This window comes from Symphalangus syndactylus, chromosome 6 (assembly GCF_028878055.3).
Source record: "Symphalangus syndactylus isolate Jambi chromosome 6, NHGRI_mSymSyn1-v2.1_pri, whole genome shotgun sequence".
Lineage (NCBI taxonomy): Eukaryota > Metazoa > Chordata > Mammalia > Primates > Hylobatidae > Symphalangus > Symphalangus syndactylus.
In genome coordinates, this window is record NC_072428.2 from 43,923,188 (window position 1) to 43,947,730 (window position 24,543).

At 38.1% G+C, this 24,543-nt stretch overlaps 1 protein-coding gene across 1 annotated transcript in view; it reads right to left on the bottom strand.

Moving 5' to 3' along the window:
* The window catches only part of MICAL2 (microtubule associated monooxygenase, calponin and LIM domain containing 2), a 242,395-nt gene that overhangs the window by 36,042 nt on the left and 181,810 nt on the right, over positions 1–24,543 (bottom strand). Inside the window, exons 30-31 of the mRNA XM_055282392.2 lie at positions 23,951–24,102; positions 21,400–22,687 (exon numbers count right to left, since the gene is read on the bottom strand). Coding sequence (XP_055138367.1) covers positions 21,400–22,687; positions 23,951–24,102 — 1,440 coding nt within the window. The remainder of the gene's footprint in view (positions 1–21,399; positions 22,688–23,950; positions 24,103–24,543) is intronic.

Sequence of the window (24,543 nt, forward strand, 5' to 3'; positions counted from 1 at the left end):
TACTACATGACATCTGCTCAGTGTAAAAGAGCTGGCGTCAGAATGTCTGGTCATAGAAAAAAAAAATCCCAAATGTAATCAGAAGCAAAAGGACTCTAAGCCTAAGGTTTTATCACATAGTCTCATGCAACATAAATATTTCATTAATTATGGCTAAACAAATGCCATTTTTATTTTCCCAACTTGCAGATATTATCACATCATCGAAGTGGTGATTCAAATGCCAGGAAAGGCAGTTTAAGATAGGGATGGCTCAACAATACAGGGCCCAAGGGAGAGCCGAAGTCGAGGAGATATGCCAATCTCTGAACGAGAGGTAGATGGTTAGAGGCAGCAAAGTGCCCACGTTAACTAGAATCGCTCTGTGATCTGGCCGGGGACCATGTGCGATAAGGTCTTCCAGGTGCCACAGGAGGCTTTTATTCTTCTCAGCAAGAACATCTGCCCCTACACATGAACATGATGCAGAGTTAATGAGTAATAGCTGGATTAACCCACTCTGATTACTGAACATCAGGACCAGCTAGGACTCCAAGATAGGAAATTTACTAATCTTTATTTTGCTGTGGCTGCTTACGTCTGAATAGAAATAGGTGTTGGGTTGGGGGAAAGGAGAAGCACCTCCAAGTCAACTAACTTTCTCTCCAGCTTGCCTTTTCCTCCTTAAAATTTTCAACTATTCACCCTAGTGAGAGAGGCCAAGTTTGACAAAATAAGGGTATTTTAGCCTCCAGGAGCACATTTACATACGTTGTTATTCAAAGCAAAATAATGCAAAACATCTATATAATAATACAGTCTCTCTGGGGAGGAGGTTTGCTGTTTTCTGGTTTAATTTGCCATATGGAAAGCTCAGGTAAAGACAGAATCAGAGAGCAGTATAATAATGGGAGGAAGCATTGTTATTGATGAGCTGAGATTGTTTCCCACTTCTAGCCACTAAATGACCACTGAGTAATTTAATCACTGAGCGTTCACTTCTTAGCATATGACCTTGAGGAAATAATTTTACCTCCTTGAGTTTCTCAGGATCATGATTTCTAACTTGCAGAATTGTTGTGGAAGGGTGAAGATAATCAGTGTAAAGTGCCTAGCACAATGCCTGGTATATTAGCAGTGCCTAAGTAAATGTTCTTATTGTTGGTAGCAGCAAGAGCAGCAGGAACCACGTGATCATCATCACTGATCTAAAATAACAATACTGCAACATTAGAAAACTGCCTAGTTAGGCTTTGTTTATGGAAGAAATATAAAACTAAAGTTGAAACTTCTTCTAACTTTCAAAAAATAAATATTTCCATTGAAATTTCTTTTGAAATTGAGGAGAAAATGCTTCCAAAGACAAGGCATTTCTTACACTTCTGGCAAGAAAGAAGTTATATAGTTGCCACTGACTCTTTTTCTTGTTACCCTCTCCATCACAGAACCAACTATTCTAGTACTTTTTTTTTTTTTTTTTTTTTGAGATGGAATCTCGCTCTGTCACTCAGACTGGAGTGTAGTGGCGTGATCTGGGCAAACTGCAACCTCCGCCTCCCAGGTTCAAGTGATTCTCATGCCTCAGCCTCCTGAGTAGCTGGGATTACAGGCGCCCACCAACATGCCTGGCTAATTTTTGTATTTTTAATAGAGATGGGGTTTTGCCATGTTGGCCAGGCTGGTTTCGACTCCTCATCTCAGGTAATCCACTTGCCTCGGCCTCCCAAAGTGCTGGGATTACAGGTGTGAGCCACTGCACCTGGCCTAGTACAGTTTTCATTTGTAAAATCTTAAAGACTTTGCAGCATTGTTTCACTCTGGCTGTGTTAGAATGACTGATTCTGGAATTCATCTCCCAACACAAAGCACTGAAAATTAAGACAAGCCGGGCGCAGTGGCTCATGCCTGTAATCCCAGCACTTTGGGAGGCTGAGGTGGCGGATCACAAGGTCAGGAGATCGAGACCATCCTGGCTAATCTGGTGAAACCCCGTCTCTACTAAAAATACAAAAAATTAGCCGGGCATGGTGGCAGGCGCCTGTAGTCCCAGCTACTCGGGAGGCTGAGGCAGGAGAATGGCGTGAACCTGGGAGGTGAAGCTTGCAGTGAGCTGAGATGGCGCCACTGCACTCCAGCCCAGCCGAGAGTGCCAGACTCCATCTCAAAAAAAAAAAAAAAAAAAAAGAAAATTAAGACAAAATACATGAAGCATCTATTTTCAGGCATTGGACAACAGGCAGTGCAGAACTGTGAGAAAGGCAAGAACAGAAGCAAATGAGGAAAGTCCTATAATCACAGTAGCTTTCTGCCTACAGGGTCTTTCCAGATCACAGTACAGGTAAGAAGAAACTAAATAAAGCATAACAGATTCATTGAGTTGAAAAGACAGATGAGAGTTTGGGCAGGCTGAGACAGCTGGAATATGTGGGGCAGAGTATTGGACAAGAGGGAGCTATGCAAAGAAGAAATTCACACCTAAGCATAGAAATCCCCTTGAGTCTATTGCTTATAGTAAACTGTAGATGCATAGAGAGAAACTCTATGAGGTTGGGCAAATAGCTGCTGGGAAGTTGTAGGCTAAACAATCTTGAAAGCTTCTACAGGACTGGGAGATGTTCAAGTTCTACCTAGCCAGGGTAGAACAAAAATTTGAGGCATTGATAGAGACCACAGAAAAATCACAGGGAATGAATTAGCCCTAGAGTAAAGGTTATTATAGATTCACCTGAACAAAGCTTAAAAGCAAGCCTTGAAAGGAAAATAAGTGATCTGCAAGTTACCCTACTGCCTGCCAAATATTCTTTATTGCCTGCCAAATATTCTTTACTGCCTATTTAATTCCTTAATTAAAGAAACAAAATATAGACATGCTACAATGTAACATTCAAAGTCTGGCAGCCGAAGCAGGACAAGTCTGATAATCAAGAGAAAAATTCGTCAATAAAAGCAGACCCAGAAATGACAGATATGATGGAATTAGCAGATGAGAATTTTGAAACAGCTATTATAAATATGCTCAAGAACTCCACCAAAAAAACTATTATAATAAATCAGTAAAGTTGCAGTATACAAAATTAACATAGGAAAATTAGGAGCATTTCTGTACACTAACAACAAACTATCTGAAAAAGAATGAAAAAAATCTCATTTATAATAACTTGAAAAAAAACCCACCTAGTAATAAATTTAACCAAGGAGGTGAAAGACCTATACATTGAAAATCATAAAACATTAATAAAAGAAATTGAAGAAGACACAAAGAAATCAAAAGACATCTCAAGTTCATGGATTGAAACAATTACTGTCAACATTTCCACTAAATACATACAGTTGAAGCATTGCAATTAAAAAGAAGATATTGTCAGACTGGATTTCAAAAAAGCAAGAACTTGCTACATATTGTCTATAATAAATTCATTTTAAAGATAAAGAGAAATTAACAGTAAAAGTTTAGAAAAACTAGAGTGTGATAACTCAAATCAATAAGAAAGATCATGTGGCTGTATAAAAGTAATTTGTGGACCAGGAATATTAACAAAGATAAAGAGGGACATTCCATAATAAAAGGTAAACCTATCAAGAAAATGAACCAGTTTCAAATATGTGTGCACTTGATTACATTAAAGAAACAAAATATAGACATGCTTGATTAAATATTAATTAATTACAGAGCTCCAAAATACATGAAGCAAAAATTGACCACACTGAAAAGAAAAATAGACAATTCAAAAATTATAGCTAAGGGGTATTAACTCTTTTCTCTTGGAAATTGATAGAATAAGTACACAAAAGTAAGAGTATGTGACTTGTACACACTATTAAACAACTTGACCTATTTCACAATGTAGAACACTTCACTAAATAGCAACAGATTATTTGAAAGTGCACAGGAAACATTTCCTGAGTTAGACGATATCCTCAGCTTTAAAACAATCTTGATAAAGTTCTAAGGAGATTGAAATAATAAAAATCATGTTCTCTGACAAGAGAGAATTAAAGTAGAAATTAGAAATTAATAACTGAAAGATACTCTGGAATATCCACAAAATATTTGAGAATTAAATAACACACTTCTAAATAACCCATAGATCAAAAAAAAAATCACAAAGAAAATTAAAACAATGTATTTTTGAGACAGTCTCACTCTGTCACCCAGACTACAGAGAAAATTAAAAACAATTTGAATGGAATGAAAACACAACATATTAGAATTTGTAGGATTCAGCTAAAGCAGTGCCCAGAGGGAAATGTATGGCTTTACCTTGTTTATATTAGAACAGAAGAAAGGTTTAAAATCAATGATTTAAGCATACTGTAAGAAGCTAACAAATATAAAGATAGAAAGAAAAATTTGGCCAGGCATGGTGCCTCATGCCTGTAATCCCAGCACCTTGGGAGGCCGAGGCAGGTGGATCAGGCCAAGGCAGGTCAGAAGTTTGAGACCAGCCTGGCTAACACAGTGAAATGCTGTCTCTAAGAAAAATACCAAAATTGGCCAGTGTAGTGGCGTGTGCCAGCTACTCTGGAGGCTAAGGCAGGAGAATCTCTTGAACCCCAGAGGTGGAGGTTGCAGTGAGTCAAGATCGCACCACTGCACTCCAGCCTGGGCAACAGAGCAAGACTCTGTCTCAAAATAAAATAATAAGAATAAAAAAAAACCCAACAACACCAACCAAAAAAAAAAAAGAAAGAAAAATTTTAGGCCAACATCATTTGTAAACACAGGTGTGAAACTCTGAAAAATAATTAGTAAATTCAATACAGTGATACATAAAAAGGTAGTACATTATGACCAAGCTGGGTTTATTTCAGGAACACAATAATGATTTAACATTCAAATATCTAAATAGTCCTAGCCAGAGCAGTTAGGCAAGAGAAAGAAATAAGTGGCATCCAAACTGGAAAAGAAGGAGTCAAATAATCCTTATTTGCAGATGACATGATTTTGTGTTTAGAAAAACTGAAAGACTCTGCACAAAAACCCTTTCAGAACTGATAAACTTAGTAAATTTGTGGGATACAAAATCAAGAAAGCAATCCCATTACAATAGCTACAAACAAATAAAAAAATACCTAGGAATAAATTTAACCAAAGAAGTGAAAGATCTCTACAAGAAAAACTATAAAACACTGACGAAAGAAATTGAAGAGGACACCCAAAACATGCAAAGAAGTCTCATCCTCATGAATTGGAACAATATTGTTAAAATGTCTATACTGTAGAAAGCCATCTACAGATTCAATGCAACCCCTATCAAAATACCAATGACATTCTTCACAGAAATATAAAAAAAATCCTAAAATTTGTACAGAACCACAAAAGACCCCAAATAGCTAAAGTATTCCCAAGCAAAAAGAACAAACCTGGAGGCATCATATTACTTGATTTCAAATTATATTACAAAGCTATAGTAACCAAAAGCATGACACTGGCATAAAAACAGATACATAGACCAATGGAACAGAATAGAGAACCCAGAAATAAGTCCACACACTTACGAGTCAACTCATTTTAACAAAGATGCCAAGAACATACACTGGGGAATGGATAGTTTCTTAAATAAATAGTGCTGGGAAAACTCAATATTCATGTGCAGTAGAATGAAACTAGATTCCATCGTTCACCATATACAAAAATAAACTCAAAGTGAATTAAAGACTTGAATTTAAGGCCTGAAACTATGAAGCTACTAGACAAAAACATTGGAGAAGTGCTATAGGACATTGGTCTGGGCAAAGATTTTTCTGGGAAAGACCTCAAAAGCACAGCTAACAAAAGCAAAAATAGGCAATTGAGATTATATCAAGCAAAAGAGCCTATGTACAGCAAAAGAAACAAATAACAAAATGAAGACACAACCTAAAGAATGAGAGAGAATGTTTGCAAACTATCCATCTAAAAAGCGATTAATAACCAGAATATATAAGAAACTCAAACAACTCAGTACAAAAAAACCAAATAATTAAAATAAAAAATGGGCAAAAGGCCTGAATAGATATTGATTAAAAGAAGACATACAAGTGGCCAACAAGTGTATGAAAAAATATTCAACATCACTAATCATCAGGGAAATGCAAATCCAAACCACAATGAGATACCATCTCACCCCAGTTAGAATGGCTATTATCAAAAAGAACAAAAAATCAAAAATGCTGGCAAGGATGTGGAGAAAGGGGAACATTTACTTATACACTGTTGGTGGGAATATAAAGTAGTAAAACCATTATGAAAAACAGTATGGCAGTTTCTCAAAAAACTAAAAACAGAACTACCATATGATCTAGCAGGCCTACTGCTGAGTATATAACGCAAAGAAAGGAAATCAGTATATTGAAGAGACATCTACATTCCCACGTTTATTGCAGCAGAATAGCCAAGATACAGCATCAACCTAAGTGTCCATCAATGGATGAATGAATAAAGATAATGTGGTATATATATATACAATGGAATATTATTCAGCCATAAAAAATAAAATCTTGTCATTTGCATCAACATGGATGAAACTGAAGGTCATTATGTTAAGTGAAATAAACCAGGCACAGAAAGACAAATATCACATGTTATCACTTATACAGGAGCTAAAAATGAAAAAGTGGATCTCATGGAGATAAAAAATAGAATGGTGGTTACCAGGGAAGCAGAAGTGGGGAGGGAAGGCTAAAGTGAAGTTGGGTAATGGGTACAAAATGCAATTAGTAGAGGAAATAAGTTATAATATTTGATAGTACAATAGGAAAATTACAGTTAACAATGATTTATACTAAATTTCAAAATGGCTAGAAGAGAAGAATTGAAAGTTTCCTAAGACAAAGAAGAGATGAATATTTGAAGTAATTGATATTTCAATTACTCTGATTGATCATGACACATTACATATATGCATGAAAATATCACATGTATCCCAAACACATATAAAACTATGATTTATCAAGTAAAAAATACAAAAAAGTTACATATAAAATTATGTCATTTAGCACACACTGACTAAAGTAACAAAAGCATATGATTATCCAACAGATGCAGAAAAAGCATTTGCTTACATTTATCATTACTCATGATTAAAACTCATAGCAAGCTAGGAATAGAAGGAAATTTTATTGATCTAATAAAGGACTGACAAAAGAAATCTGCAGCAAACATTATTCTCAATAGTGAAATACAATCTCTCTCATATTGGGAAAAAGACAATGGTGTACACTATTACCACTTCTATTCAGCACTGTATGGGCGGTCCTAGGCAGTGCAATAAGGAAGAGAATGGAAAAAAAGGTATACAAACTGGAAAGGAAGATGTCAGGCTGTCTTTATTGGCAGACGACATGATTATGTTGCTAAAATTCTATTTAAAAGCTATTACAATAATAAGCAAGTTTAGTAAGGTCAATATAAAGTTAATTTGCTTCTACATATTAATAAGGAACAATTTAAAAGCAAAATCAAGGAAGCAATTATATTTACAATGGCAACAAAAACATGAAATACTTAAAAGATAAATTTAATATATGTGAAAAATCCACACACTGAAAACTAAAAAAAAATTCTAAATTAAAGTGAAAGAAACTTAAATAAATTGAGAGATATACCATTTTCATGGATTGAAAGACCAAACAGGTGTCAGTTTATCCCAAATTGATCTATAGATAACAAGCAAAATTCCAGTAGGCTTCTTTTGTAGAAACTGATAAGCTAATTCTAAAATTTATATGAAAACACAAAAGACCTAGAACAGCCATATTAATTTTTAAGAAAAACAAAGTTGTAAGACTTCCCCTACCTGTTTTCAAGACTTATTCTAGCTGGGCATGGTGGCTCACACCTATAATCCCAGCACTTTGGGAAGCCAAGGCAGGAGGATCACTTGAGCTCAAGAGTTCAAGACTAGCCTGGACAACATAGTGAGACCTTGTCTCTATTAAAAAAAAATTGTTTTTTAATTAGCCAGGCATGCTGCTGTGTGCCTGCAGTCCCAGCTACTCAGGAGGCTGAGGCAGAAGGATCACTTGAGCCCAGGAGTTGGAGGCTGTAGTGAGCTATGATTAAGCCACTGCACTCCAGCTTGGGCAACAGAGTGAGGCTCTGTTTCAAAGACAAGACAAGAAAAAGAAAGGCTTACTCTAAAGCTGCAATAATCAAGAAAGTGTGCTTTCTTGAATTGACAGATAATTGTATAGATCAATGGAACAGATTAGAGAGTACAGAGATAGACCTACACATGTATGGTCAATTGATTACATATAAAGGTGTCAAAGTAACTAAACAGGGAAAGAATAGTCTTTCAAACAAGTGGTACTGAAGCAATTAGATACCTCTGGGCAAACAACAACAACAACAACAACAACAACAACAACAAGACCCATGACTTATATTCACTATAAAAAATTAACTAGAATCTTGCATTCATTGCAATGTAAAAAAATTATCTAGAATCAGATTAAAGGCTAAAGCCAAAAATCTAGAAACTATAAAACTTTTGGGAGAAAACATATGAGGAATTCTTAGTGACTTCGAGTTTAGCAAAGATATCTTAACTATAACTCAAATTATAGAAGAAAAAAATCAATAAATTTGACTTCATCATATTAAAAAGTTCTGCTCTTTGAAAAATACTGTAATGAAAATGAAACAACAATCTACTGACTAGGAGAGAATGTTGCAAACATATATCTGATAAAGGATTTATTTATATGTAGAACTCTTAAAACTCAATACTAAGAAACAACACAATTTAAAAATGGGCAAAAGATTTGAAAGCTACTTTACCAAAAAATATACAAATAAAAAATTCATACATTAAAAGAAGCTCAACATCATTAGTCACTAGGGAAATGCAAATTAAAATTGCAATGAGATACTACTATAGGCATTAGGATGGCTAGAATTTGAGTCTGACAATGTCAAGTGTTAGCATGGATGTTCAGTAACTGACACTCTTGTGCATGGTTGTATGGCATGTCACTGTGGAAAACAATTTGACAAGTTTAAAAATAAAATTCAACATGCACTTACCAAATGACCAAACAACCCCATAGCTAGGAACTTGGCTAAGGCAAATGAAAACATGTCTCTACACAGAGACCTGTACATTAATGTTCATAGAAGCTTTATTTGCGTTCAAAAACTAAACCCCATCTCATGTCTATCAACTGGTAAATGGATAAACAAATGTTGGTGCATCCATACAATGAAATCCTACTAGCAATAAAAAGGAATGGATTACTGAAATGTGCAACAACATGCATAACTCTCAAAAGCATTATGCTAAGTGAAAGAAGCCAGACACAAAAGACAACATACTGTATGATTCCATTTATATGACATTCTAGGAAAGGCAACACTATTGAGACAGAAAACAAATCAGTGTTTTCCAGGGACTGGGAATATGGAAAAGGGATTGATTCTAAAGAGGCATGAGAAGACCACTTAGGATGGTGAAAATATCTCTATTTTGATTTTGGAAGCAGTTCCATTGCTATACACAATTGTAAAAACACATGGAACTGCACATTTTAAAAGGGTAAATTTTATTACATGTAAATTATACCTCAATAAAAAATTAGAGTTTGGTAGAGTAGATGAATTCAATTGTTTTCCTACCTAAATGACCATATAGTCAATCACAGAACTGACAGATAAATCACTGTATATTCCCACAATGAAATATAGTTTACCAGGAGAATAATATGACCACAAGAAACAATGAGGATAAATCTCAAAAAAAAATGTTGAAAGAAAAGGTTACATTTACCTAATGAATACTGTTAGAAATCAGTGGTTATCTTTGTGGTAGACGGTAGCCATGTGGGATTAATGACTGAAAGAAACAGAGGACTTTTGGGGTTCTGGTAATGTTATGTCTTCATCTAGCTCCTGTTACAGGTATGTGTTCAATTTGTGAAAAGCTCTATACTTACGAGTATTTTTCTTTTGTGTATTATAAGCAAGAAAAATGACTGTCTAGAAATAAACCTTCAGAAACGCAAAATACCTTTATCAACAATACTATAAAATGTAAATAATTTTTAAAAATCTGACTAAATAGAGGGCTATAGGGTGTTCTTAGATGGGAAGACTCAGTATTCTAAAGCTATCAAATGTCTTTAATCAATTAAAAACCATATCATTTAAATCTGCATTTAAAAAACCCCACATGCCTGGGAAAATATCTAATGAAAATTGTACAAGGTCACTACAACTATAAAACATTAAGAAAAATTGAAGACCTCAGTAAGCTAAGGGATGTGTCATGTCCATGGATTTGAAGACTTGCTACAGTAGTACCCCATGTTCACAGTTTCACTTTCCTCAGTTTCAGTTATCCACAGTTGACTGTGGTAAAAAAATAGGTGAGTACACTACAGTAACATACTTTGTGAGAGCTAGGTCACAGGCATACAACTTTTATTACAGTATATTGTTATAATGTTTCTATCATTAGTTGTTAATTTCTTACTGTGGTAATTTATAAGTTAAATTTTATCATAGGTATGTATGTACAATAAAAAAAGTAGTAGTAAATACAATGATATGGTTTGGCTCTGTGTTCCCTCCCAAATCTCATCTCCAATTCTAATCTCCAAGTGTCAAAGGACGGACCTGCAATCCCATATTGAGAGAGGGAAGTGATTGGATTATGGGGGTGGTCTCTCCATGCTGTTCTCATGATAATGAATTCTCATGAGATCTGATGGTTATGTAAGGGGCTCTTCCCGCTTTGCTTCTCACACATGCTTTCTCTTGCCTGCCACCATGTAAGATGTGCCTGCCTCCCCTTCTGCCACAATTGTAAGTTTCCTAAGGCCTCCCCAGCCATGTGGAAATGTGAGTCAATTAAACCTTTTTCCTTTATAAGTTACCCAGTCTTGGGTAGTATATTTATAGCGGTGTGAGAATGCACTAATACAGTATTATCCATGGTTTCAGGTATCCACTGGGGGTCTTGGAACATACCCCCTGCAGATAAGGGGGAAACTACTGTATTGCAAAGATGTTAATTCTCTCCAAATTTATCTATAGATTCAATACAATCCCATTCAAATTCCCAGAAAATGTTGTAGAAATTGATGAATTCATTCCATAAGTCACATGGCAATGCAAAGGCCAAGAATACTAAGACAATGTTGAAGAAGAACAAAGTGAAGGATTTACTCTAGACTATGACGATTTATTATAAAACCACATAATGAAAACAGTGTGATTCAGGAACAAGGTCAGACAAACCAGCCAGTGAAACAGAAGAGAAGGCCCCCAAACAGACTGCCTAATTTATAACAAAATTGTCACTGTAATACAGTGGGAGGAGAAGAATGTTTTGTGTGTGTGTGTGTGTTTGAGACAGAGTTTCGCTCTTGTTGCCCATGCTGGAGTGCAATGGCACGATCTCAGCTCACTGCAACCTCAGTCTCCCGAGTTCAAGCGATTCTCTTCCCTCAGCCTCCCAAGTAGCTGGGATTACAGGCATGCGCCACCACGCCTGGCTAATTTTTTTTTTTGTATTCTTAGTAGAGACAGGATGTCTCCATGTTGGTCAGGCTGGTCTCAAACTGCTAACCTCAGGTGATCTGCCTGCCTCAGCCTCCCAAAGTGCTGGGATTACAGGTGTGAGCCACTGTGCCTGGCTGAAGAATGGCCTTTTTAATAAATGCTGCTTAATTGATTGGATAACAACATGGAAGAAAGTAAACCTTCACCTTACCTCACAGAATACCCAAAAATCTATCCTAGTTTCATCATAGATATGACTGTGAAAGGAAGAATAATAAGGCATCTGTAACAGTGTTGTCCAATAGAAATATAATAGAAGCCATGCATGTAATTAAAAATTTTCTAATAGCTACATTAAAAATGTTTACAAAATAAAATTAATTTTAATATATTTACCCTCAATTTCAAAAATCTTATCATTTCAACTTGTTTTATTTATTTGTTTATTTGTTTGTGACCAGTATTGGTCTCTTGCCCAGGCTGGAGTGCAGTGGTGCAATTGTGGCTCACTGAACCTCGACCTCCTGGTTTTAAGTGATCCTCACACCTGCTGAGTAGGTGGGACTATGAGCATGTGTCAACATGTCTGGCTAATTTTTTTAGTTTCTATAGAGACAGGGTCTCCTTATGTTGCCCAGGCTGGTCTTGAACTCCTGGACTCAAGCAATCCTCTTCCTCAGCCTCTCAAAGTGCATATATCTAACGAAGGACTTATATCCAGAATCTATACAGATTACAGATCAATGACAAAAGGGCTAATAACACAATAAAAGCATGGGCAAAAGACTTCGACAGAGACTTCTTACAGAAGAATATCTAAATAAGCATGTGAAAAGTTATGCAACATCATTTGGCATGAGCCACTGCACTGAGCCAAGAATTATTAATGAGATGTTTTACATTATTTCATTCATACTAAGTCTTCAGAATCTGATGCATGTTTTACACATATAGTATGTCTCTGTTCAGATAATATATTTTTAATGGTTAAAGTGAAATGTAACCCTATCAAATAAAGTTGTGTTTAATAGAAAACCATTTTACACTGCTTCAGTTTTTAAATTTAATTAAAATTTAAAAAATTAAAAATTCAGTTCCTCATTCACACTAGCTACATCTCAAGTATGAAACAGTGGCTACTGTATTTGGACAGCACAGTTCTAGAAGGTAAGAGAGAACATCTACATGACCTTGGAGTAGGAAAAGATTTCATAAACAGGATACAAACATCAACAGCAATAAAGGAAAATGAAATTGTTTGGCTCCATGTCCCCACCCAAATCTCACCTTGAACTGTAATCCCCATAGTCCCCATGTATCATGGGTGGGACCTGGTGGAGGTAATTGAATCATGGAGACAGTTTCCCTTATGCTGTTTTTGTGATAATGAGTGAGTCTCACAGACCTGATGGTTTTATAAGCGTCTGGCATTTCCCCTACTTGCACTTACTCTGTCCTGCTGCCCTGTGAAGAGGTGTTTTCCACCATGATTGTAAATTTCCTGGGGCCTCCCTGGCAATGTGGAACTGTGATTCGATTAAATTGCTTTCCTTTATAAATTATCCAGTCTCAGGTATTTCTTCATAGCAGTGTGAGAACTAATACAGAAAGTATTGGCAAATTTAGCTTTATTAAAATAAATACTTCTGGCCGGGTGCAGTGGCATCTTCCTGTAATCCCTGCTAACTTGGGAGGCTGAAGTGGGAAGATTGCTTGAAGCCAAAAGTTTGAGGCTTCTGTACATTATGATTCTGCCACTGCATTCCCAGGCTTTTATTAGAGACACTGTCTCTTAAAATAAAAGGTACTTCTGTTTATCCAAAGACATCATTAGAGAGTGAAAAAGGGAGCCAAAGAGTAGGAGAAGACAACACAATAAAAGTATGGACAAAAGACTTCAACAGAGACTTCATACAGAAGAATATCTAAATAAGCAAGTGAAAAGTTATGCAAAATCATTATCAGGTAAATGCAAATTAAAACCATAATGAGAGACCACTGTACACCTGTAAAAATAGCAACATCAACAAAACAAAACAAAGCTGAGACTATCAAGTGCTGACAAGGATGTGGAGCAAGGGGAGCTTTCATTCCCTGCTGAGAGTATATACATTGGTACAACCACTTTGCAAAACTGTTTGATAGTATCTACTAAAACTATCATACATACCTACCCTATGACCTAGCAATTCCACCCCAGGTATATGCTAATGTTTTCTTAACCAAACCCGAGCCAGGCTCCTCTGAATCCTCTTCTTAACTAGGCCTCACCTTGGCCTATGAAAAGAACAGACTATTGACATAAGTGATTTTGTCCATCCCTTTTCTCTCCACATTAAAACGCTTGAACAAATACTAACATAGTTTCTGAAAGCTCAAGACCCAATCACTAAGACGGCCATAGCCTCCCTTAAAGTTCCTGCCTAAGAAAACTCAAGGTTGCCAGAATAATGGACTGCTTGTTTTAGCTGACACGTGATGAAAGGCACCACTGTCACTTGTTCTCAGAACATTTATTAAAAAGAGCTTACAATATGAATCCTTTCTCTGTCCCTTTGAGACATACGTGTATCTCCTACAACTCAGGAGTGTCTTTCTCAAGAACCTGATAAGCCATTCCTTTGAAATGTAATCATCAGGAAGGATAGGGCCACTGTCTCCCAGTCTCTGTGGAAAGACAGAATTCTGACTTTGTTAACTGCCAGCTAACAGATGCAGCTGGCCTAACCTGCATGGACACTGACCAGCCCTTTGTGATTTTTCACTTCCTGACTCTACTGAGTCCCGGGCTGACCACCTCCCTATGCCCTCCTTCTCCCTGTAAAACACTCAGTCGCTTCTGTAGAAATTGAAGTTGAGCTCCGTTTACACTGGAACCTCTATCTTATTGCAATAGCATGTTACTGATTAAAATCTGCCCTTACTGTTTTAACTAGTGTCCAGCTTTATTTATCTTTGGCAATACTCAACAGACACAAGCACATATGTACACCAAAAATATGTAAGTATAAGAGTGCTCATAACAGCATTATTCACAATCAAAACAACTGAAAACAACCTCAATGCCCAAAAACAGAAGGCACAAATGAATTGTGATATAGTCATACAATGGAATAAAATGGAGCAATGGAAAAGAACAAACCACTTCTGCACATAACAACATGGATAAATCCCCTCCAAAGAATGTGATATGGTTTGGCCGTGTACCCACCTAAATCTCAACTTGAATTGTATCTCCCAGAATTCCCATGTGTTGTGGGAAGGACCCAGGGATAGGTAATTGAATCATGGGGGCCGGTCTTTCCTGTGCTATTCTCGTGATAGTGAAAAAGTCTCATGAGATCTTATGGTTTTATTAGGGGTTTATGCTTTCACATCTTCCTCATTTTCTCTTGTTGCTGCCATGTAAGAAGTGCCTTTTGCCTCCCACCGTGATTCTGAGGCCTCCCCAGCCATGTGGAACTGTTAAGTCCAATTAAACCTCATTGTCTTCCCAGTCTCGGGTATGTCTTTATCAGCAGTGTGAAAACGGACTAATACAGAATGTTTAATGAAAGAAGCCAGGCACAAAAGAGTACATACTTGTATGGGTTTTTCTATTGTTGTGGAACCAATTCCCACAAGTTTGGAGGTTTACAACAACATCTTTTTATTATCTTACAGTTCTGTAAGTTGGAAGTCCAGGCATGGCTCAATGGGGCCCTTTGCTCAGGGTCTTATAAGGCTGCAATTAAAGTGTCAGCTGGGCTGCAGGTCTCCTCTATAGCTCAGGGTTCTCTTCCAAGCACATTCAGTTTGTTGGCAGAATTCAGTTCCTAGTGGTTGGAGGGCATAGGGTCTGTTTTCTTGCTGCTTGTCAGCTGGAGGTCAATCTCAGCTCCTAGAGGCCTCTTGTTCATAGGCCCTCCCACACCATGGCAAATTTACTACTTCTTCAAGCCCAGGAGGACCATGTCTCTCTCAAGCTCTGAATCCAGTCTCTGGCTTCAGGAAGTCCTTGTTAAGGGCTCATCTGATTGAGTTAGGCCTACCCAGGACAATCTGTCTTTTGATTAACTCAAAGTGAATTGTTTTGGGGCTTAATTATATTTGCACAATCCCCTAACTTAATCATGGGATGAAATGAAATCCATCATATTTATGTTCCCACCATATTCCAGAGGAGTAGATTCTTTTTTTTTTGAGATGGAGTTTTGCTCTTGTCACCCAGGCTGGAGTGCAATGGTGTGATCTCAGCTCACTGCAAACTCTGCCTCCTGGGTTCAATCAATTCTCCTGCCTCAACCTCCTGAGTAGCTGGGATTACAGCACCTGCCACCATGCCCAGATAATTTTTGCATTTTTAGTAGAGATGTGGTTTTGCCATGTTGGCCAGGCTGGTCTTGAACTCCTGACCTCAGGTGATCCACCCGCCTCTGCCTCCCAAAGTGCTGGGATTACATTTAAGAGCCACTGCGCCCAGTCAAGAGGACTAGATTCTACACAGCAAGCACACTAGGGAGCAGGAAGCATGGGGTCCTTTTAGAATTCTGCCTACCACAATACTGAATGATTCAATTTTTATAAAGTAAAACCAAATAAAATAAAAACTGCAAGAGTACTCTAAGATGATAAGAGGCAGATGATAAGTACCTTTGTTGGGCAGGGCATATAATGGGGAGAAAGCATGAGGGAGTCTTCTGGGTGCTGATAACATTCTATAGCTTGATCTCAGGGGCGATTACACAAATGTGCATTTTGCAAAAATTCACCAGCTGTAGGCTTAACATTTGTGGATGTTACTGTATGTATGTAATACTGCAATAAAAATGTTTATGCAAAAAAATTAAAGGTTCTCACGGCATGTTCTTTAATTGTACACAGAATGATAACTAGCATTAAAATTGTTTCTATAAGATGACCACTGACAAGTATCTGAAATTAGTTTATGCCTCCAAGTCATTCAAATATGCTGATAAGTTTATGTACACCATTAATTTAATTGGAAAGTTGTCTTGTAAAAATACAAACAAATTAAATAATTTCAGCCTGACTCTTATTCAAATGATCATAAATATTAGGTACTTCAATTTGAATGAGCATGATACTGTTTTCTCTCTCCATTGCATGGAAGTGTGCATCCCCAAGTTAAATGCGGAGGCAACAGTGTCAGTGCCACTCAAACAGTGAGTGTGTGTTTGGTGGACTGAGCAAGGAAATTAAAAAAAAAGACTGAGGGGTCTAATCTGATAGGCTAGGTAAAATCTTTACATTCTTAGGATACTGACCTAAGAACACTTGAGAGAAACACAAAACTCTTCTAAGAGATAGGTGCAGGCACTACTTCCAGAGCTAACTCTAACCTAATTGCATTCTGTACATTCCCATTCTGTTCCAAGGCAAGGAAGTCATACTATTTTCTGATGAATATAAATGAATGTAGCTCTCCATGCTAAGCAAGCCAGGAAAATACATTTACCCTAACTTATTGTAATTAGCACATAGAGAAATCATATAAAAGTGATATCAATGAACTGTAGGCCAATATTACCTATGAATTTAATGCAAAAATGTTAAATAAAATATTACCAAACACAATAAAAAAGTAATAAGACATCATGTAAAGCAATAAGACAAAGTAATAACACATGATGACCAAGTAGTATTTATCTCAGCAATGCAAGGATGGTTCAATATCCATAAATCTACTATATAATTCATAATATTAATCAAATTAAGGAGAAAAAAATCAGACATCTCAAAAGATGCTGAAAAGACATTTGACGAAATTCAACATCCATCTGTGATTAAAAATACTCTCAACAAAATAGAACTAGATGGCTATTTCCTCCAAATGATAAAATATATCTCAGGCAACCCAGAAGCCAGTTACCATGCTTAAATGGGAAAAACACCAGCAGCATTCTCATTATGAGTAGGAATATATTAAGGAAATAATTATCACTACTTTTATTTAACATTGTTCTGGAGAGTCTAGAAACAAAAGAAACCAGGGAGACAAGATAAATCAGAGGTATACAATTTAAAAGCAAAAAGTAAAGTTATAATTTGCAGGTGTTATGATTGTATATATGGGGGGAACTCAGGGGAATCCATTGAAAAACTTTTATAACAAAGAGGAATTAATAAAATGGATGGTACAAAATTACTATACAAAAATCAATAACTTTCATATATACAAACAACAGTAGAATGATAAACTGGAAAAGATCTTGTTGGCAATAGCAACAAAAACTAATATATCTATTAATAAAATTAATAATTATGCGGGCCGGGCGCGGTGGCTCACGCTTGTAATCCCAGCACTTTGGGAGGCCGAGGCGGGCGGATCACGAGGTCAGGAGATCGAGACCACGGTGAAACCCCGTCTCTACTAAAAATACAAAAAATTAGCCGGGCGTGGTGGCGGGCGCCTGTAGTCTCAGCTACTCGGAGAGGCTGAGGCAGGAGAATGGCGTGAACCCGGGAGGTGGAGCTTGCAGTGAGCCGAGATCGCGCCACTGCACTCCAGCCTGGGCGACAGAGCGAGACTCCGTCTCAAAAAAAAAAAAAAAAAAAAAAAAAAAAAATTAATAATTATGCTAGATCTATATGCTGTAAAGTGTAAAATATTCCTGAGGTTCACAAAAAAGACATGAACAAATGGAAAGATAACTCATATCATAATTTTATAAGTTCTTGCCAAGTTACTTATAAATTTAACTCAATCCCATGAGAGTATTCACAGGACTTTTTTTTTTTGGTAGATAGACAAGCTTATACTAAGTTCATATAGAACATCAAACGAGCAAGAAGAGTCAGGAAATTTTAGAAAAAGAAAATCAATAATGGAATACTCTTCCTATCAGAAAGTAAAATACCTAAAATAAAAAAATATATAAATACATAAAATTAGATATTTAAAACAGTGTGGTATTGATATATAACAGACAACTAAATGGAATATAATAGATGGTGTGGAAATAAGTCCAAGTTCAGGAATTTTATATATGATAAATATGTCATCTCACATAAGAGAGGGAGAGATTATTTACTGATTTTTTTAGGATAGCCAGGGAAATATCTAAAAAATAAGGCAGAATCTATAGTTCACATTTTATACTAGGATAATTTCTTCATGTAAATACTTAAATGTAAAAATATTGAAAACAATCAAGAAGACTAGAAGAAACTGTGAGAAAATTCTTCTACAAACTTGGAAGAAGCTCTTTCTAACTACTATATAAAACCCAGAAGCCATGCAATAAAAATGTTTCAAACTACTATATAAAGCTAGAAATTTTACATAAGAAAAGCCACTGTAAATAAAGTCAAGCACAAACAAGAAACTAGTAAAAAGTACTTGTAATTTATATCATTACAAAAAAGGGCTAAATTTCCCTTTTTATAAAGAATCCCTACGTATTATTAAGAAAAACCCAATAAACCAGTAGAAAACTGGACAAAGGACAGAATCAACTGGTCACAGAAAAGGAGATGCAAATGGCTCCTCAACATATAAAAAGATGTTCAATCACGTTATTAAACAAAAAATGAAATTCAAACCACTCTGAGATCTGTATTTCACCGTCAGATCAGTAACACACCAGTTAGTGCAAATGTAGAAATTGAGTTCTCATACTTTGCTGCTGGCAATGTGAACAAGCACACTGTGATGAAGGACAAGTTGACAATATCTATCAAAATTCCCAATTTACGTATCCTTTGCTCCAGCATTTCTACTTCTAAGAATTTATCCTAAAGATAAATTCATGCATATGCTTAATGGCCTAAGTTCTCAGTTAATTATTGTAGCACTGTTTGCAATAGCCAAAGATTTGAAATAACTTAAACTTTGCATCATAGGGGGCTGGCTACATAAATTATGTTACATCTACACGCTGGGATACTGTACAGCTATAAAACAAAGAAGAAAGTGCTTTACGTACTAATATGGAATGAGCTCCAAAATAAAATGAAAAGTTCAAAAAGAGTGCACACAGCATGCTGCCATGCTATCATTTGTGTTAAAAAAAGAAAAAATATAATATATAAATTTGCTCTTATATGCATAAATTCTGTCTTCATGAATGCCTAAGAAACTGATGACAGTATCTATCACCAGGATAGGACCTGGATTGCTCAGGGACAAGGAAGGGAAAGAGGACTTTTTATTTTGCACCTTTTGTACCCTTTGATTTTGAACCATGCAAATGTGTTATCAAAAAATGCATAACACATTAAATTTTGTGATGTGTGACATAATATACCATTATGTCACACATCACAAAATTTAATGTGTTATGCATTTTTAATAGCTTATTAAATAATCTAATTTATTAAACTAAAGTTTAATAGTTTATTAATTTGTTACGCATGTTTAAGAGTTATACTGCAGCCTTTCCATGCTTATCCTGAACCTGGCTGAAAATAAAGTCTCTTGTTAATCTATATAGCTGTTTGATTAAGGTATTACTGAAGAGAAATAATATATTACTTGAAAACTAATGTTTCAAAATAAAAGTTAAATAAGAAAATAAAAAGGCTTTTTAGGAAAAAAGAAAACAAAGTTGATCAACAATAGGAATGGTAGGATCACAGTTTGTTCAAAGCAGTCAAACAAGTATGAACAACAAAAAAGAACTCATGTGAATGTTTAGCTAAACTGTCTCTAAGGGAATAGACTAAAACCTTGGCAAAGAGGAGAGGGGATGAGATAATACATTTTAGTTTTTATTAGATATTTCCATATTGTTGGATTACTCTGATTATTTGATATATTAATTTTAGAATTTAAAAATTTTAGTCAGGTTTAAATTATTTAAAAAGCCTACATTTTCATTGGTGGTAAGCAAATATGCATAAGTGTTTAGGCTAGGAGTTTAAAGGGAAAAACATTATATGCATAAAGATGTTCATTCAACACCATATGTAAAATATAAATATATGCATACATAACATATATACAAATATAAGTTAACAATAAGACAATAGTTCATTAAATAACATACCCACCAGACAGGATATTCAATTAAATCACATTTATGTATACTACATGGTAATTGGCGTAATATCTATGATATAATGTTGACTTTTAAATGATACAAAATTTTTGGCTAGGCATGGTGGCTCACACCTAGAATCCCAACACTTTGGGAGGTCAAGGTGAGAGCATTGCTTGAGGTCAGGAGTTTGAGACCAGCCTGGGCAACATATTGAGACTCCATTTCCACAAAAAATAAAAAATTAGCTGGGTGCTTCAGTCCAGGAGTTTGAGGCTACAACGAGCCATGATCAGGCCACTGTCTTCCAGCTTGGGGGACAGAGAAAGACCTGTCTCTCTAAAAAAAAAAAAAAAAAAAAAAAAAAAAAAAAGACGCTGGGCATGGTGGCTCATGCCTGTAATTCCAACACTTTGGGAGGTTGAGATGGGTGGATCACCTGAGGCCAGGAGTTTAAGACCAGCCTGGCCAACATGGTAAAACCCCATCTCTACTAAAAATACAAAAATTAGCTGGGCGTGGTGACACACACCTGTAATCCTAGCTACTTGGGAGGCTGAGGCACGAGTATCACTTGAACCCGGGAGACAGAAGTTGCAGTGAGCTGGGATCATGCCACTGCACTCCAGCCTGGGTGATAGAGTGAGACTCTGTCTCAAAAAAAAAAAAAAAAAGATACCAAATTTTATGTACAACTTAGTAAAAAATATTCCAATGGAAAGAAAGAAAATAAGTGAGAAAGTGGTGGTAGGGTTACGGTTGGTTGGTCTCTTTTCAACACGTTCTATAATTTCAAAACTAATTTTTTTCAGATTTTTTTGCCTTTAAAGTTTTCCTACTTTTGTTAGTATTTGAGAAGCAAAACGAAGTGAAAGATGCCTGCTTGTCGATGCAATGAAGATAACTAACTGCCCAGCATGAAGGGCAGACATTTATCAGGACAGAGCCACTTACCTGCACCTCCCGCTGTAGGAGGAGGAGGAGGAGGAGGTGGAGGAGGAGGCGCTGCCTGGCTCAGGGAAGTGCTTTTGAAAGGCTGCAGCAACTTCTCCAGGGCCTGCGCACTATCTTCGGGCAGCACCTTCCTCTTGGGGCTGCCAAAGAGGTCCCTGATGTCCTTTCTTTGTCTGGATTCTTGGAGGAAACTCTCAAAAGATTTGTCTTTGAGTCTGAGGGAGGAAAAAAGTGAGATTCTTTTCTTTGGAGACTTAGAAGCATCTGGGAAGGTCTCTTGCAAACTCACTTTCTCGAGGAGCGTGGGGACATCTTCAATCCTGCTGCAGGGTGGGGACCTAAGTGCAGGAAAGATCTTGGATGGCCGATTGGGCAAACTATGGGTGCGGAGGGCAGGGTCAGGAGGGCTAAAGGCTGAGGACCAGTTTCTCCCAGGGGAATGCTGGTCCCTGTCTTTATTGGAATTGGTTTTCCGAAGGCTGAATGAGTGAGTGCAGGCCTGTGTGGGCAAAGTTTTGGATTCTTGCTTGGCCCAGGCTTTCTTCCCACCTTCGGATTTGGAAAGGAGGGGCTCTAGAGACCTTCGGATGGCATTGGCTATGAGCCGCAGCGGGGACTTGGGTGGAGGCACGCTTTGCTCCCCTTGAGCTTGTTCCGCAGGGGTCCCCATCTTCTCCTGAGCCCCTCTCTGGGTTGGCAGGGGCTCTCTTGCTGCTCTAGGGAGCAGCAAGGGGCGGACTGGTTTTAGCACACGGCCTCCTCTACCATTCTCAGCACTTTTCTGGGAAAGTCGCTCCCCAGCCTTGAGGTGCACACTCTCAGGGATGGAGTCATTCCAGTCCAACAACATGGTCTTCTGCTCCTGAGTGAGGACTAACTTCTTTAGGCCCAACTTCTCCTTTGCCAGCACTGGCCCTCCCTCTTCTTCCTTCCTGGCTCCAGTACTCCCTTTTTCCTGGTCTTCTCCAGCCAAGGGAGATAGCTCTTGGCCTGTCCAGCTCCTGTCCTTCCCCCAGATGGGGTGTGGGTCTCTGTGGTTGCTTCCGATGTCCCTAAGAGGGGCCTCTGCTGGCTGGCACTCATCAGAAGTCATCTCTGCAGGGCCTGAGAGGCCGTCTTCACCAGGGCTCACCAGGCAGTACTCTGCCCACTCTGGCTTTGGGTGATGAGGCAGATACAGGGGAATTTCCCTGGGTGCTCCTTGGGCTATGGCTCGCCTCCGAAAGGTTGGGGTGGGAGGACTTGGATGACCTCTCGAGACCTGTGAGAGGGGCTCAGAAGCTGTCATCTAGATGGGATGGGCAAAAAGAGCAGTTACTTAAAAGTGTTCATCATTTATTTATATGATGAAAGCAAATCTCAATCTACAACCCCCTCCCTTTTTTTTCTTCCCATCTCAGATGCTCAGATTCAAAAATAATTTTGCCTAAGATGACTTTAAAGGGATACTCTTTGTTCTAAGTAGCTGCCTTGGGTCCTGCCAGGATCTGCCTGGAACCCCCGAATCAGTACTGATGAAAGGCTTTTCTGAATCCCAGATTCGCTGGGTTGGAAGCCAGGGGGAAGGCAAAGGTAGGACCCTGCTGTTGATAAGCTCCTGGGCCCATGAGGGTAGGACTGGCTGGGCCTCTGTGGGTGGCCAGGCACATAGGGGAAGACAAGCTCCTCATTTGCTTGCCCAGCCATTGTCTCTACTAAAAGGCATGATCCACCCATAGGCATGTTCCTCCAACAACCAAGAAACCAAAGCTCCTTCCTTGGAGGCCATCAAAGTAAGAAGCGACAGTCACTCTCTGGGCTGAAGCTGTGGTGGCACAAGGATGGCCCTTAAGACCTTCCAATGACCCTTTTTAACCTCCCACCTTGCACCATTGAGAAAGTAGCTATTTCTAGCATGCAGGAACTTGGCCCTTGACAAAGAGGGAATATGAGTGGACTCTAGGGGTGGCTGTGCCCTCCCAAGAGCTCTGGTGCCTGAAGGGCAGGTCATAGCACAGGGGCTTCACCGGAGCACCCATCTTTTCTGTCTTGTGCATTCTACTTTCCAGAATCTAGAACAGGCCTGGCAGGTAACAGAGGCTTGATAAATACATACAGAAGGAAACAGTCCAGCCTGCATACCAATGATGACATTTTATATTCAAGGGAAATGTTGCTTCCAAGGTTCTTGGATGCTACGAAAGGGACCCTCACTTCTGTGCCTGCCATCCTACAGCTGCAAATTCCTCAATGCCCTTTGCAAGTTCTCAAGGGAAAGGTGTCCTAGCAGCTCTGTATCTCATGGAGACCTGGCGTGGAGTCTAAACCCTGTAAAGTTTGCTGAGGGAATGACTGTGTCCTCAGGGATGGCTGTGAAGGAGCAGCAGGAGCTTTTGTGAAAGGTATACATGAAGGCAGCTGGGGTAGACCCTTGACAGAGTATCTTCTGGCACTGGCTTTGCACTTAGGTTGACCTGTAAGCACGTGGAATCCAGAGATAAGTGTGGAAGGTGGGAAGAGTACAGGTAGCTCAGCTTCCTGACACCTGGGCAGGACCCTCAGGGACACTCACCTGAGGTGGGGAGGAACCATCTGGAGCATTCCCAGAAACACTGGTTGAAGAGGAAGATGGTGGGGAAGATGAATGAGAAGGCAATGAATGAAGAGGAAGAGAAGAAGGGTCCTTAGGAGGTGACATAGTTCTTTTGTTCACTGGCGTCAAACCTACCAAGGAAAGAACACACTCTTCATTACAAAGGTGTTATTATTTTATCAAGAAAAGAGGAGGCTTTAAGTGAAGCTCCAATTCTATAAACAGTCAGAAAGAGGAAGATGTCAGGGCCTGACTCAGAGGTTCCTGGTGCCCAAGGCGTGGGACTCAGAGGAATGGGTAGAGCAGTGGCAGGGTCCCGTGGGGCAAAGGAAGTCCCAGGGTGAGAAGTCTAATAACCATTGCGTTTCAAGAGGATGCTCTTGAGAGATGTATCAGGGCATTTCCAGAACATTTCTTAGAAATGCTCATCTGCCTCCAAAGAGCATCCTAAAACCATTGTGGCTGGGAGCTGGGCTATGTTAAATCACTCAGTCAATAAACCACCCGAGTTTTCTTCCCACGAGATGCTGGACCCTTAGCCATGGGCACAGACAGGATAGACATCCATGACT